The sequence below is a fragment of the Saccopteryx leptura genome, chromosome 9 (assembly GCF_036850995.1).
Source record: "Saccopteryx leptura isolate mSacLep1 chromosome 9, mSacLep1_pri_phased_curated, whole genome shotgun sequence".
Lineage (NCBI taxonomy): Eukaryota > Metazoa > Chordata > Mammalia > Chiroptera > Emballonuridae > Saccopteryx > Saccopteryx leptura.
The window spans coordinates 48867745-48884459 of record NC_089511.1 but is presented as its reverse complement, the minus strand read 5'-3'; the positions used below and the strand labels follow the sequence as shown (position 1 = coordinate 48884459).

Below are 16715 nucleotides of genomic sequence, written 5' to 3'. Positions count from 1 at the left end.
CTAGCTGTGTTATAGTTAAAGTTTACCATTTAGGCCTATGCTTCATGTTTAGTTAATTTTTGTATATAGTGGTCCCTAGTCTACTACGGGGTTAGGTTCCAGAACCTCCCACGATAGATGAAAATCTATGAAGTAAAGGCCTTATATTTAGTTTATTATTTATATATATTTTAAGGCTTTATAAACCCTCCCCACACTGTTATTAACCCTTCTCACATTTATTTTGCTTATTTTACTGCAAAAATAATTAAAATAATAAATATATAAAAATATCCATATACCTCAAAATCCCACGAAATAGCGAAAAATCCACGATACAGGATTAGTTAAATACAATTTAAAAATCTGCGATACAGTGAGACCGTGAAAAGTGAATCGTGATATGGCGAGGAACAACCAACTGTACTGTGTGCAACACGGGGTTTTGGATATAAAGTTCTAATCCTGCTTATTTGTTGCAAAACATTAACATGCAACATGAACTTCAGTTTCCTCATTTAAAGCTAAAGATAGTAATATTTACTTCTGTATCTGTCAGAATTGTTGTGAGGATTGAATGAGAAAAGGATAAAAGTGCTTTCTAAAATCAGAGAATGTGTCATAATTGGGAGAAAGCCAGAACTCAAACAATTACCTGCAGTAGAGCGAGATGTTTAAAAGCACTAGGTTTTAAATAGACCTGTGTTTGAATTCCAGTTTTACCACTTTCTGGAGGAAAAACCTCACATAAGATACTGAGCTCTCTAATTCTCAACTTTCTCACCTGCTGCGACCAGCTCAGCAGTGGGTGTGCACGAAAGGAAGGCGCTGCAGGCTTAAGAAAAGCACACACGAGAGATGACGTCAGAGTAATGGCGGGGTAGGAAGCGATACCGATAAATCTCCCCCAAAACTCAACAAGATCTTCAACCAGAAACAGAAAAACCTATACTTGGAGCTTCCAGATGCTTCGCAATACACCCAAAGGTATGATTGAGTGAAAAATTGGCTAAATATATAACCAAACCCCGAAGGAAATAGGGAGTAAGAAATGCTCTGCCTTCCTCACTAACCTAAACAGGGCGGCTTTCTCTGGTAACTGTGAATATAGAAACTGAGGCGGGCAAAGGGGGTGAATACAAACAGCCGAACCAGGCTGTGGCACGGAGATCCAAGCCGAGGAAAATCTGATCCTGTGGCAACCCGGGCAATACAAGCTAACACTTGCGCCAAACCCAAACAAAGAAAGACAAGCGGCACGGCCATTTTACCCGGTCTCCTGGTTGGTGCGCAGTTAGTGGGTGAGAGATTTCTTCCTAGGCCCTGGGAGTCAGTGCCCGTGTTGCCCCACGGAGAGGCAGGGTCAGAGGCCTTTCTGTGGGCCGAGGGCAGAGTCTCTGGGCAGCCCCAGCGCCCTGGGAAAGCCACGCACGGGAGGGAGTGAGAACTAATTCCAATGGTGGAGATTTTCCTTGCCGAGGGTGTTTCACTCAGAGGGAAAGCGGCCGGCCTCATATCCTGGTTTGCGCGCACAGATAAGGAGTGAGCAATTCCTCCGAGTGCCTCGGCAGTGCGCACCCGTGTTATCGCACAGAGGGGCAGAGTCAGGGGCCTTTGTGTGGGCCAAAGCGGAATCTCGGGCCGCCCCAGCGCCTTGCAAAAGCCACGCACGGGGACGGAGCGAGACTCAATTCCAACGCTGCAACTTTTCCCTGCGGTCGGGGGTTTCACTCAGAGTGTGAGACTGCTGGCCGGATATCCTGGTCTGCGCGCGCAGCCAGTGAGTGAGAGTTTTCTCCAAGCGCCCCGGAAGTGGGCACCCGCTTGTGTTACCGGACAGAGTGGCAGAGCCAGAGGTCTGTGAGTGGGTGGAAAGCCCGCCTGATTATGCTAGCAGCTCTGACTGACTGAGCCTTACCCAGAGCCTGTGCTGAGTGGAAATAGAGTGGGGAGTTGCCAGCTCTTTGAGCCTCTTACTATCCAGGCAGAGGCAGCAGCAACCCCATAGCTGGATTATCAGGCTACTAATTGAGGAAGGAAAGACTAGGAGAAAGGCTCCAGGAACACGGACTCTCTCACTGTCGGAGCCTATAAATGCTAATAGCCTCGACTGCCAATGAGACTAAAGCACAATACATGACATTGCCATAGAGACTTATCAACTGCAAACCTCCACCTGAGCGTGGCAAAGGGGCAAAACCCGGGGTACAGAGTCACCGACCAGGAAGAGGGAGAGAAAAGAAAAAGCAAGAAGATCAAGAATAATCTGCAGACTTTATAACCTATCCCATTTTATTATATTTGTTCGTTTGTTTCTCTTATCTTCATTCTTGATACTTCTTTTTTTCCTCCTCCAATTTGGCCGATTAACTCTCTACCGGTCTTACTCTCTCCTCTCCTTGAACTACACTACCCATAAGTGTTACATCTCTCATTATCTTTTCTCTTCTCTTCCTTTCTCTCTATGAGGGTTGCACTCCAAAACCCTTAACTCTCTCTCTCTCTCTCTCCTTTCTTTTTTCTTCTTTTAGTGGTTTCCTCTTTTTTTTTTTTTCTCTCTCTCTCTTTCTTTTCTCCCTCTATATTAGTTTCTTCCTTTTTCCTTTACATCTCCTCTCATTCAAACCTCAATAACAAACAAATTATCTTATCTGGGACTCAAACTTATGTTTGTGGCATTTTGGGGGGTTTTTACTTCACCTTTTTAACTCACTAGCAGTGCTCCCATCCCTGGCTCTCCATATTATCTAGTTCTTGTTCCACTAAATACAATAGTAATTTTTTAATTTGTCCCCCCATTTTTCCGTTTTCCTCTTAATCCTCTCATCATAACTCTTAGACAACCAACACCTAAAAGCAAATCATTTTATTCTTGACCCAAATTTTTTCCTTATTTGCTTTTTGTGGGTCCATACGCTCTTTTTTTTTCTTTTTCTCGTTTTTCTTTTTTTTTTTTTTTGCCCCTTTATTACTTTTCCCCAATTCAGGCCCTCCATCACAGGCATTGTTTGTTATAATTCACAGTCCACCACAAGATTTTATCAAGAAAGAGGGGAGAGGAGAGGAGAGGAAAAAAGGAGGGGGGGAATAATTTCCTTTTTTTTTTTTTAAAAATTTTTATTTTATTTTATTTTTCTTTATTTCATTATTAATTTTTTTTTAAAAAAACAACTCTTTTCGATTTTTTTTTATTATTTTTTTAAACTTTTTATTCTTTATTAAATCTCATTAATACTATCAACAAAACCACCCTCAGATGCCATTAAGGAAGAGAAAATCGAATATCATGGATACAAAAGAAAGAGAGGTAACACAGCTAGATGAGAAAAAATCTATGGAGAAAAAATTTAATATATTGGAAACCTTGGAGCTAAATGACAGAGAATTCAAGATAGAAATCCTAAAAATCCTCCGAGATATACAAGAAAACACAGAAAGGCAATTTAGGGAGCTCAGAAAACAACTCAATGAACACAAAGAATATATGTTCAAGGAAATTGAAACTATAAAAACAAATCAAACAGAGATGAAAAACTCAATTCACGAGCTGAAAAACGAAGTAACAAGCTTAGCTAATAGAACAGGTCAGATAGAAGAGAGGATTAGTGAAATAGAAGACAAGCAACTTGAGGCACAACAGAGAGAAGAAGAAAGAGACTCAAAAATTAAAAAAAATGAGATAGCCCTACAAGAATTATCTGACTCCATCAAAAAGAATAACATAAGAATAATAGGTATATCAGAGGGAGAAGAGAGAGAAAATGGAATGGAGAACATACTCAAACAAATAATAGATGAGAACTTCCCAAGCCTGTGGAAAGAACTAAAGCCTCAAGTTCAAGAAGCAAACAGAACTCTAAGTTTTCTTAACCCCAACAAACCTACTCCAAGGCATATCATAATGAAATTGACACAAACCAACAGCAAAGAAAAAATTCTCAAGGCAGCCAGGGAAAAGAAGAATACAACATATAAAGGAAGGCCCATTAGATTATCATCAGATTTCTCAGCAGAAACTCTACAAGCTAGAAGAGAGTGGACCCCAATATTTAAAGTCCTGAAAGAGAGGAACTTTCAGCCACGAATACTATACCCATCAAAGCTATCCTTCAAATATGAAGGAGAAATAAAAACATTCACAGATACAGAAAAGATGAGGGAATTTATCATCAGAAAACCCCCACTCCAGGAATTACTAAAGGGGGTTCTCCAATCAGATACAAAGAACAAAAAAAAACAGAGCCACAAGTAAAAGCTCCAAGAAGAACACAATAAAACCAAATTTAAACTGTGACAACAACAAAAAGAAAGAGGGGGAGAAGATGGAGATTAACAGTAGCAAAGGACGATGGAGTGCAAAAGTACTCACAAAAGAGTTCGCTACAATGAACAGGGTAGGGACCCTTTTCATTATTCAAAGGTAACCACCATTGAAAAAACCACCACAGAAGCACATGAGATAAAAAAGATAGCAACAGTGGAAAGATGTATGGAATACAACCAAATAAAAACAACAGATAGAAAAACAAAAGAGAAGGATCAAACAAGACACAAAACTAACAGAAAGCAAGATATAAAATGGCAATAGGGAACTCACAAGTATCAATAATTACACTAAATGTAAACGGATTAAACTCACCAATAAAAAGGCACAGAGTAGCAGAATGGATTAAAAAAGAAAATCCAACTGTATGCTGCCTACAGGAAACTCATCTAAGTAACAAGGATAAAAACAAATTCAAAGTGAAAGGCTGGAAAACAATACTCCAAGCAAATAACATCCAAAAAAAAGCAGGTGTAGCAATACTCATATCGGATAATGCTGACTACAAGACAGGAAAAGTACTCAGAGACAAAAATGGCCATTTCATAATGGCTAAGGGGACACTGAATCAAGAAGACATAACAATTCTTAATATATATGCACCAAACCAAGGAGCACCAAAATATATAAGACAGCTACTTATTGATCTTAAAACAAAAACTGACAAAAATACAATCATACTTGGAGACCTCAATACACCGCTGACGGCTCTAGATCGGTCATCCAAACAGAGAATCAACAAAGACATAGTGGCCTTAAACAAAACACTAGAGCACCTGGATATGATAGACATCTACAGGACATTTCATCCCAAAGTGACTGAGTATACATTTTTCTCCAGTGTACATGGATCATTCTCAAGAATTCACCATATGTTGGGCCACAAAAACAACATCAGCAAATTCAGAAAAATTGAAGTTGTACCAAGCATATTTTCTGATCATAAAGCCTTGAAACTAGAATTCAACTGCAAAAAAGAGGAAAAAAATCCCACAAAAATGTGGAAACTAAACAACATACTTTTTTTCTCATCTTTTTTAATTTTCTTATTTATTCTTTTGAATTAGTTTTATTTATTTATTCATTTTAGAGAAGAGAGATGGAGAGAGAAACAGAGACAGAGACAGAGAGAGAAGGGGGGAGGAGCAGCAAGCATCAACTCCCATACGAACCGGCGACCTCAGTGTTCTAGGTCGACACTTTATCCACTGTGCCACCACAGTTCAGGCCAACAACATACTTTTAAAAAATGAATGGGTCAAAGAAGAAATAAGTGCAGAGATCAAAAGATATATACAGACTAATGAAAATGACAATACAACATATCAGAATCTATGGGATGCAGCAAAAGCAGTGATAAGAGGGAAGTTCATATCACTTCAGGCATATATGAACAAACAAGAGAGAGCCCAAGTGAACCACTTAACTTCACACCTTAAGGAACTAGAAAAAGAAGAACAAAGACAACCCAAAACCAGCCGAAGAAAGGAGATAATAAAAATCAGAGCAGAAATAAATGAATTAGAGAACAGAAAAACTATAGAAAAAATTAATAGAACAAGAAGCTGGTTCTTTGAAAAGATCAACAAAATTGACAAACCCTTGGCAAGACTTACCAAGGAAAAAAGAGAAAGAACTCATATAAACAAAATCCAAAATGAAAGAGGAGAAATCACCACGGACACCGTAGATATACAAAGAATTATTGTAGAATACTATGAAAAACTTTATGCCACTAAATTCAACAACCTAGAAGAAATGGATAAATTCCTAGAAAAATACAACCTTCCTAGACTGAGTCAAGAAGAAGCAGAAAGCCTAAACAGACCTATCAGTAGAGAAGAAATAGAAAAAACCATTAAAAACCTCCCCAAAAATAAAAGTCCAGGCCCTGATGGCTATACCAGCGAATTTTATCAAACATTCAAAGAAGACTTGGTTCCTATTCTACTCAAAGTCTTCCAAAAAATTGAAGAAGAAGCAATACTTCCAAACACATTTTACGAAGCCAACATAACCCTCATACCAAAACCAGGCAAGGATGGCACAAAAAAAGAAAACTACAGACCAATATCTCTAATGAATACAGATGCTAAAATACTAAACAAAATACTAGCAAATCGAATACAACCACATATTAAAAAAATAATACATCATGATCAAGTGGGATTCATCCCAGAATCTCAAAGATGGTTCAACATACGTAAAACGGTTAATGTAATACACCATATCAACAAAACAAAGAACAAAAACCACATGATATTATCAATAGACGCAGAAAAGGCTTTCGATAAAATACAACACAATTTTATGTTTAAAACTCTCAACAAAATGGGTATAGAAGGAAAATATCTCAACATGATAAAGGCCATATATGATAAACCATCAGCTAACATCATATTAAATGGCACTAAACTGAAGGCTTTCCCCCTTAAATCAGGAACAAGACAGGGTTGTCCACTCTCTCCACTCTTATTTAATGTGGTACTAGAGGTTCTAGCCAGAGCAATCAGACAAGACAAAGAAATAAAAGGCATCCATATCGGAAAAGAAGAAGTAAAGGTATCACTTTTTGCAGATGATATGATACTATACATCGAAAACCCCAAAGAATCCACAAAAAGACTACTAGAAACAATAAGCCAATACAGTAAGGTCGCAGGATACAAAATTAACATACAGAAGTCAATAGCCTTTCTATATGCCAACAATGAAACAACTGAGAAGGAACTCAAAAGAATAATCCCCTTCACGATTGCAACAAAAAAAATAAAATACTTAGGAATAAACATAACAAAGAATGTAAAGGACTTATATAATGAAAACTATAAACCATTGTTAAGGGAAATCGAAAAAGATATAATGAGATGGAAGAATATACCTTGTTCTTGGCTAGGAAGAATAAATATAATCAAGATGGCTATATTACCCAAAGCAATATACAAATTTAATGCAATTCCCATCAAACTTCCAATGACATTTTTTAAAGAAATAGAGCAAAAAATCATCAGATTTATATGGAACTATAAAAAACCCCGAATAGCCAAAGCAATCCTAAAGAAAAAGAATGAAGCTGGGGGCATTTCAATACCTGACTACAAACTCTATTATAGGGCCACGACAATCAAAACAGCATGGTATTGGCAGAAAAATAGACACTCAGACCAATGGAACAGAATAGAAAGTCCAGAAATAAAACCACATATATATAGTCAAATAATTTTTGATAAAGGGGCCAACAACACACAATGGAGAAAAGAAAGCCTCTTCAATAAATGGTGCTGGGAAAACTGGAAAGCCACATGCAAAAGAATGAAACTGGACTACAGTCTCTCCCCCTGTACAAAAATTAACTCAAAATGGATCAAAGATCTAAACATAAGACCTGAAACAATTAAGTACATAGAAGAAGACATAGGTACTCAACTCAGGGACCTGGGTTTTAAAGAGCATTTTATGAATTTGACTCCACAGGCAAGAGAAGTGAAGGCAAAAATTAATGAATGGGACTACATCAGACTAAGAAGTTTTTGCTCAGCAAGAGAAACTGATAACAAAATAAACAGAAAGCCAACTAAATGGGAAATGATTTTTTCAAACGACAGCTCAGATAAGGGCCTAATATCCAAAATATACAAAGAACTCATAAAACTCAACAACAAACAAACAATCCAATAAAAAAATGGGAAGAGGATATGAATAGACACTTCTCCCAGGAAGAAATACAAATGGCCAACAGATATATGAAAAGATGCTCATCTTCTTTAGCTATTAGAGAAATGCAAATCAAAACGGCAATGAGATACCACCTCACACCTGTTCGATTAGCTGTTATTAGCAAGTCAGGTAACAGCAAATGTTGGAGAGGCTGTGGAGAAAAAGGAACCCTCATACACTGTTGGTGGGAATGTAAAGTAGTACAACCATTATGGAAGAAAGTATGGTGGTTCCTCAAAAAACTGAAAATAGAACTACCTTATGACCCAGCAATCCCTCTACTGGGTATATATCCCCAAAACTCAGAAACATTGATACGTAAAGACACATGCAGCCCCATGTTTATTGCAGCATTGTTCACAGTGGCCAGGACATGGAAACAACCAAAAAGCCCATCAATAGATGACTGGATAAAGAAGATGTGGCACATATACACTATGGAATACTACTCAGCCATAAGAAATGATGACATCGGAACATTTACAGCAAAATGGTGGGATCTTGATAACATGATACGAAGCGAAATAAGTAAATCAGAAAAAAACAGGAACTGTATTATTCCATACGTAGGTGGGACATAATAGTGAAACTAAGAGACATTTATAAGAGTGTGGTGGTTACGGGGGGGAGGGGGGAATGGGAGAGGGATAGGGGGTGGGGGGGGCACAAAGAAAACAAGATAGAAGGTGACAGAGGACAATCTGACTTTGGGTGGTGGGTATGCAACATAATTGAACGACAAGATAACCTGGACTTGTTATCTTTGAATATATGTATCCTGATTTATTGATGTCACCCCATTAAAAAAATAAAATTATATAAAAAAAAAAAAAAAAAAAAAGAAAAGCACACACAACACAACACGCAGAAAAGATGGGTACAAGGGACTCCCAGCCTCTAGGACTGAGAGCCCAGATCTCTGCAGCCTCATTGAATTTATTGGTCTCTTTGCTCATCAAGCAGATTAGCAGTCTGGATCAAATTAGTCTAAAATGGATTCAGGTGCAGAGAAAGATGACCAACTGGTGCCCCCCAGGCATGTGGGAAAATGGCTATAGGGATCAGCTGCTTCCTATAAACAATCAGTGCTTGCCGGAGCAGCATTCTGCCCCCGCAGGACTTGGCGTTCCGAAGTCCATACCAAAGACTTGTCTCAAGGCTGCATTTAATCTCTCAACCATTTTCCCACACTCACCCATACAGTGACAAAGAAGTATAAACTTCATAGGTTGGTTGGAGGATGAAGTGAGTTACATACAAAATCCAGTGAGCTACACAAGGTAAGGATCAATAAATGGCATGTTTGAGAGAATATATATACACACACACACACACACACTCTCTCTCTCTCTCTCTCTCTCTCTCTCTCTCTAATAAAATGATGATGTGGACTGTCATGGTTTATAGAAGTGCTATAACAGATGATGGTAAAGCCCGAGGTGAACAGAAAGAATGTACCTTGTACTCCCCTGCTTCTGGGACAGTAGACATGTTGTTGGAACATCATTCCAACATTATTCCCTTTGCCTGTCGGAATTCTTGTAGAATGTAGCTCAAGAAACATCTTCTTTAAGAAACTATTTATTACCACTTCCTCTGAAACCTGCTCTTTGTTCACACAGTACATTGTACACAACTTTCTTATAGCAAACTACACCATATCATGATTACCTGTTTATTGGTTGGCCTTGCTGCTTATATGGAAAACTCCTTGAAAAAAGGGAGGTGTCTTTAAGTGTTTAGAATTTGATATAATGTCTAGTTAGCACATAGTAAGAGCTCAATACATGTGTGTTACATGAAAAAGATGAATATATATTATTTATTTCTAATGTAAGTATAAATAGCTTTTGTTAACTAAATTTTTTTTTTGCTTGCTTGGTTTATACTATAATACTGATCTCTCCTCTAAGTAGACCAAGTAGACTGACCTTTTATGTAATAGTGCTAGAATAGGGTCTATTTCTCTCATGGTATCCATGCCCGTATAACAGCAGCCATCATCCAGTTTTAAATAATAATATTGAATACAGATGAATATATGTAACATTTGTTCAAGAATGATAACACAAACTCTTTTTTAAAGTTTTATCTAAAGTAGTGATGTTCAAAATAATTAGCCTTTCTGAACAAGTGTGATACTGACTACATGCAGGGTAAGTCCCATGAGTACTTGAGTAAAATGATTTAATCAAAAGCATATGTATTAAAACATTTACTAGCTCATATAATACAGGATTTTGTGGAAAGGGAAAATATCTTTCTATAAAATTTCAATTAAACAATGACTGAACATCCCTAATTCAATGATCAGAATTTCTCAGCTGATGATCTCACACATATGTAATTAACTCATAATAAGCTGAAGTAAACTAGTCAATTATGTACCAATGACAAAGAGGTGGGAGCTTATTCAATGGATTGCTTAGGACTTATACCTGTTAGATTCCCTTCTGTTGATGAATTGGGTCATGCCATTGTCCACTGATCCCAAAAGGCCTTTTTTTGGCTCTTCACAGTTTATGTAAACTTACGGCACCTTATAGGAAAGACAGCTCATGGCCATAATTTCCTGCCAGGAAATGTTGACTCATGGCATAAATGTCTTAAATTTACCAAACACTGGAAAATGTGTGAGTTGGTTTAGAAATGAATGGCAAGAAACTGAAAAATCTATAAGCTTAAAAACAAACAAAACAAAACCCAAGTGAGAATAGTTGCTTGTGTCCATAGGAATCCACCATTTTATCTCATTCTATTCTGATATTATTCAACAATCTCTATGGTATGACTGAGTGTCATAGCGTCTGGCATTGAATCAGTCCTCCTGAAACACCCTTGTTCAGAACTCTCTGCATAGGTGAAACAGAAGAGAAAATAGAGAAACTAGAAAGTGAAGAGAGTAAGGAAAAGGAAAAGGTGGGGCAGCAGGGGGCATGAAGAGAGGTACCGTATTTCCCCATGTATAAGATACATCTTAATTTTGGGGTCCGAAATTTGGAAAAAAATGTATTACATAAAGTTATTGAGCTCAAGTTTTATTCATCATAAAATTCATACAACTCCATCACTGTCAAAACTCCCATCCATTAGCTTGTCCTCATCTGTGTCTGATGACGAATCACTGTCTTCATATATTGCCTCGTCCTCAGTTCCATCTATGGCATTTGAAATGCCACAACCACTGTATGAGATGTACCTAGTTTTTAGACCACAAATTTTTTGGAAAAGGGTGCATCTTATACATGGGGAAATATGGTAATCAGTAACTGAGGGCAGGAGATACAAAGAGGTAAGCTAATAGAAATGACCAAGGAAGCACCTTTATCCCTTCACCTTTCCTCCTCCTCCTCCTCCTGTTCCCACTGTTTAGTGAGATTTATTGAAAACTTGCTTTGTACTAGTGTCTGCAGTAAATGTGTTTTCTCATTCATATTAACCACTAACCCTATGAGGAAGGTTCAGTTATTACCATTTACAGATTGCTCGAGCATACGGACAGCCAGGGTTTGAACAAAAGACTGACTCTTAAGTCCAAGATCACAGCACATTATTAAAAATTCAGGAATTATCAACACAAATGCAGAAGAACAGTCATAGGACTAGTGGAAGAATGACCAAAATGCAAGATTTTATTGGGGAAATAACATAACTAAAGTACATGAACTCATAAACACAATTGATTATTATCTTATTATCTTTTGAAGTACTTTTCCTAAAAGACCACATGTTTAAATCCATAATGACGCACTGGCCGATGTCTTTCAGGGGTACCAGCTTTGAATGACTTTTAGATTCAGCCCACCAGCCACATTAAAACAGATAAATATGAACTGCTATCTTTCTTGAGTTAAATCTATAACAGCAATTTAAAAAACTGTCAAGGTTGACCATTTATTTTATTAAAAAGATTTAAGTCCAAATGACTTTCATTGTTTCTAAAACATTAAATTCAAGATCAAATTTCAAATTACCAACTGGTAATACTGTATGCCGAAGAATGAGTGTCAGACTCTGAAGGAGAGGACCCATCTCGCTGAAAGAAGGGTGCTGCGGACCACTTTGAAAGGGACAATCTTTTGGATATACAATTTTGGTATATTCCTACAATCGTCACTGCTTTCCAGTCCCTACCTACCTACAAGAAGAAAATGAGGAAGATACAATAGAAGATGCATAAAAAGGAGTAAGAAAAAGTAAAATTATCAATCACTACCTGACTTTCCAATGCTAGAATCAGACATAATTACCCACCAGAAATTAATCTCATGAGGGAATAATGTAAGCATGCTTGAACCACTAGAGCCATGGCTTCAGGAGGGGATGAGAGAGAGATGAGGGGGTGGGTGGAGAAGCAGATGGTCGCTCTTCTGTGTGCCATGATTGGGAATTGAACCAGGGACTTCTACACGCTGGGCCGATGCTCTACCACTGAGCAAACCAGCCAGGGCCATCTTGAACTCTTAAACTCCAGAACTGTAAAATAGTAGGTGTGGGTTATTTTAAGCTATCAAACTTCTGGTCATAGAAAACAGTGTCAGTGAAGAAGAAACAGAGGGTCAGTGAAAAGGAGTGAATAACTCGAGAGGAGAGGTCGTTGGACTGGTTTTCTCATTCCTAGCCCATGAACCAGAGGGCATTTATTTCATGTCTTCCAGGCTTTGTTTCCCTAATTGCCACAGTGGGTTAAAACTTGCAATCTCTAAGGCTACTTTTGATATTAAATGAGATCACATCTTGGAATTGCCCAGCTCCAGGCCTGCCACTGCTATCTCCCTTTCTCTTCTTCCAACCTTCACAGTCACTAGGTGCTGGGCTGCAGTGTAGGGATCACAAAACAAAAAACAAACAAACAAACAAACAACAACAACAAAAAAAAACAAAAAAAAGAAAGAAAGAAAGGTAGGGAAAAATAAAATAGATGTAGATAAAAAGTTAAGTTCAAAGGGTCTAGAAGTGGAAATCTACACCACCACTGCTTGGAGCATGGGATAGCAATTCTGCAGTCATCTAAGATTTCATAAAATGAGGGCTTGAAGGTCAGAGGGAGAGAAGAAAAGAAGGGATGGAATGTGAAAAATAGGAGATTTGGATAAAGCAGGACAGGGAGAGAGAAAAAAGAAGGTACACAGGGTGGGACCCAGGGTGGAAACAGTATGGGTGGAATTTCCCCTGCAAGGGGACTGTACCGCTAATCAGAAATGAGAAAGACGTCAAAATCAATTGTTTGTTCCTCTTTCTTTTTTTGTCCTTGTTTCTACACCATCCTCCCCTTCAGTTTAAGCATTTTATGAGACCATATTTTTGCACAAACACTCATGAATTATCAAAGGTAGATCTTGTATTCCGGATGGCAAGGGAAGAGGAGTACACACATATATGTTACATTTCTAAGGTTAGGATGGATCTTTTAAAAGCACTGAAGAAGTGTTCTCTTGGGAGTAATAAATGAACACTAACTAGTTAAATACTATTAAGTCTCTGAATATGTCATTATTTCTTTTTCAAAGATAATGTGACAGATTATCTGTATCTGTCTATTCTATCCATCTGTCTAGCTAGTTATTATCTCACAACGTAGGTAAAACCTCTGCTAAAAATGACAATGCCGTGGTCTATAGAGTGCTGCCCAAGGTACTATGAGAAGTACATGAATGATGGAAAACACAAACTTCTAAGGTTCAATGACAACTTATTCCCTTTGAGGCTTTGCAGCCAATATAGACTACAGAGCTGTGAATATACTAGATTAATTTCAAAAGAGAACATCCAAATTGTAATAAAAATCAGTGGCAGGGTTTAGATGTCCTTTGTGTTCAAAAATTTTTTTTATTAAATTTTGTGATATTACACAACTTTGAATAGGTCATTTTGTGGTAAGGTAAAATCTGTTTATACAACACATTAAATTTTAAGAAATACATAGATTTTAACTGACATTTTTGGTTTATTAATAAATTATTTATAGGAAATCATAGGAAGAAACTCACAAACCATTGTTTCATTGAAGAAATACTAATAAATTGCAAAGTCACTTGCTGTGTAATATATTTAGCTTCAAATTATATCAGATTATTTCCCTGACTTTTTCAAGTCAACCTAAAATTGAGTTAAATATCACTTAAAGACATTAATTAGCTGTTGAGATTTTTCAATGCTTTTAAAGGGAAAAAGTAGTCTGTCTTCTAAAGTGACCATGACGTGTTTAAGCAAGTATGTTCCCCGAAGTTTCACTGTATAGTCTAACTTAAGAAGATACGGATAAACACACAGACCTGTAGCAATGTTAGGAAGTAATTTACAATTTGCCATTACCTCTGATTTTGGAAAGCCCTTTAAAATATACGAAATCTTCTGCGCTTTCTCGCAACATCACTCTTTCTAAAGGCCTCACAGTTTAGGTAACCTATAGTGCTGATAAATCAGTTCATTCACGGGCTTAGAAATCTTAGAAAAATATAGACAACTCATTGTGTCTTTCCCCCTCTACCCTTTGCTCTACTGTCCCCAAATAAGTTCACAATAGAGTTTACAGATCAAAAGACTTTTTCTAGGAATACTCACAAACTTCTACTGAAACACAGAGTTTTTCAGAAAAGTCAACATTTACGTAATACTAAAGAGCTTTAAGTTTGAACTAGGAGTGAGATCAGTAGGCTTATCTAATCCCGAAAAAGAGCCTCACTAGCTGATCTATGCAGGTATTTATTCATCTTTCTCCCACAAAGAGCTCTGCTGGCAGCAGTCAAAACCAAAGTGGGAACTTAATAAAAATGAAAACTGTGGTAGCAAAATACACTTACGAGGTTAATTTGACGTATTGCAAAAATTTGGGAGGTTATAGTGGTTTCTATATAACCACAGTACTGATTTAGAAAAACCCCAGGGAAACAGCTGCATTTTGACATATAATTTGCCTTGCTTACATAGGAAACCCCAGATTTTCAGGGTATATGTCTTGAGATGCTAAAATTTGAACATTAGATTGGGGAAAATCATATGATCTCTCATTGGGAGGTAACAGGATAATAAAAGCTGTATAAGTTGATACTTACACACTAGGCAAAGGAGGAGGAAAAATAAAGTCAGTTCTGCTAACCTAGAAAGAAAATAGTGCTCATACTACTGGACTCGTTGATTACCTGTGAGTATCTCCACTTCTGCAATTTGGTAGCGACTGGCTGAGGCAAACCTGGCAGAATGCGCTCCAGCTCCTGGAAGATTAACGGCTGCACTTCCTCAGAGCTGTGTTCCAAGTGTGTGACTCCAAACGGGACAGTGGTGTGAATCACAAGGGAAGGCCCGGTTTCTGAGGACGCTGGTTTAAGAGGAACAGAAAGATGCATCTTAAAGTGGGTCACGTTGAGGGGTCTCTCAGCATTTCAATCCAAATTTAAGAAATGACCACAATAATCAGATAATAAGTGGAGGGAAACGAATTCTAATCTAGTGAAGTGTAAAACTAGGCTATTTCTGAAATTCACAATCAAGCTTCTCTGAAGAGGAGAAAAAATTCATGATGTATTTTAAAGAATAAATTTTTAGGTCTTGCTAAAGAAAGGGAAAGAAGGACCCCTAATGCATACTTTCTTCGGGTATAATTAAATTTATGCTATGTTCATCTTTCATCTGCTAAATTACAAAATCTTCAGGGCAGAGCTATTTCTTATACATAGCCTATATTCTTTTTAAATTCTAAAAACAAAGTAGATGTTCAAAAAAATACTTACTCTTTTTTGTTAAATGGATGACAAAATACTTTGTTGAAATTATTAAATGCTAGAGTAAAATGTCTTTACTACTTTAAAAAATCAAACTTCTAAAAAAGTCTTGACTTTATAATATTCTTCTTTATCTTTTAAGTAGCATTAAAAAATAAAAGTCTGCCTCATTTATAACATGGCTCTACTTTCCATTTTTGGTGGCCATTGAATTTATTTATTTATTTACTTATTTATTTTTGCTATATTTCACAATGACAAACAGTAAGTGCTTTGTATCTTTCACTCTTCAGTAGAATATGGGAGAATAAAATAAAGTTTTAAGTTGAAAGCAAAGTGACTGAAGCATTAAGAAAATACAGACTTGGAAGGGATGTTACAAAGAGTGTGGCTGCTATTCTTATTTGTTTAAATTACTATGCAGAGGAGACAAGTCGAGGGGAAACAATAACATCTGAACTAAAAATAGGAAAGTTGGTGCTCCCCCTGCTGAGAGAAGAGAATATTAAAGGTAGTGAGATACTGACGGGTTGGCAAGCGGATTCTGAAAATTCTTCAATTTGGGATCCTAAAGACAATGGTCGATTTGTCTTTAGAATCCCAGGTAGGTGTGTACAGTTCTACACAGACAAAAAGTTGAACAACGTAAGCCATTTATTGTTATGTCCCCACTTAACCTCTTTACACTGCAGGGTTTTTTGGGTTTTGCATCGTTTATGTAAAATCAGAATGTTTGATCTGTGGTGCAGATTAAATAACAGCACAAATGAAGTGTTCAGCAGTTTCTGGCACACAATAGGTGCTTCATAAATGTAAGCTAGCCATATATATATATATATCTGATTTATTGTTTCTATTCTCATAGCTTACATTTATGAGGCACCTATATATGGAAAGTTCCCAGGGTCCTGGGGATAGGTGTGAGTCATTTTTTGTAAAAGTACTTCATTTGGAAAAATTGCTCTGTGCTGAGA

General features: G+C 37.3%; 1 protein-coding gene across 2 annotated transcripts in view; it reads right to left on the bottom strand.

The window, feature by feature from the left end:
• Window positions 1-16715, bottom strand: part of RNLS (renalase, FAD dependent amine oxidase) — a 325381-nt gene that overhangs the window by 29507 nt on the left and 279159 nt on the right. For both annotated transcript variants that reach the window (XM_066349564.1, XM_066349565.1), the window contains one exon: window positions 15163-15338. In XM_066349564.1, the coding sequence (XP_066205661.1) occupies window positions 15163-15338 (176 nt within the window). The remainder of the gene's footprint in view (window positions 1-15162; window positions 15339-16715) is intronic.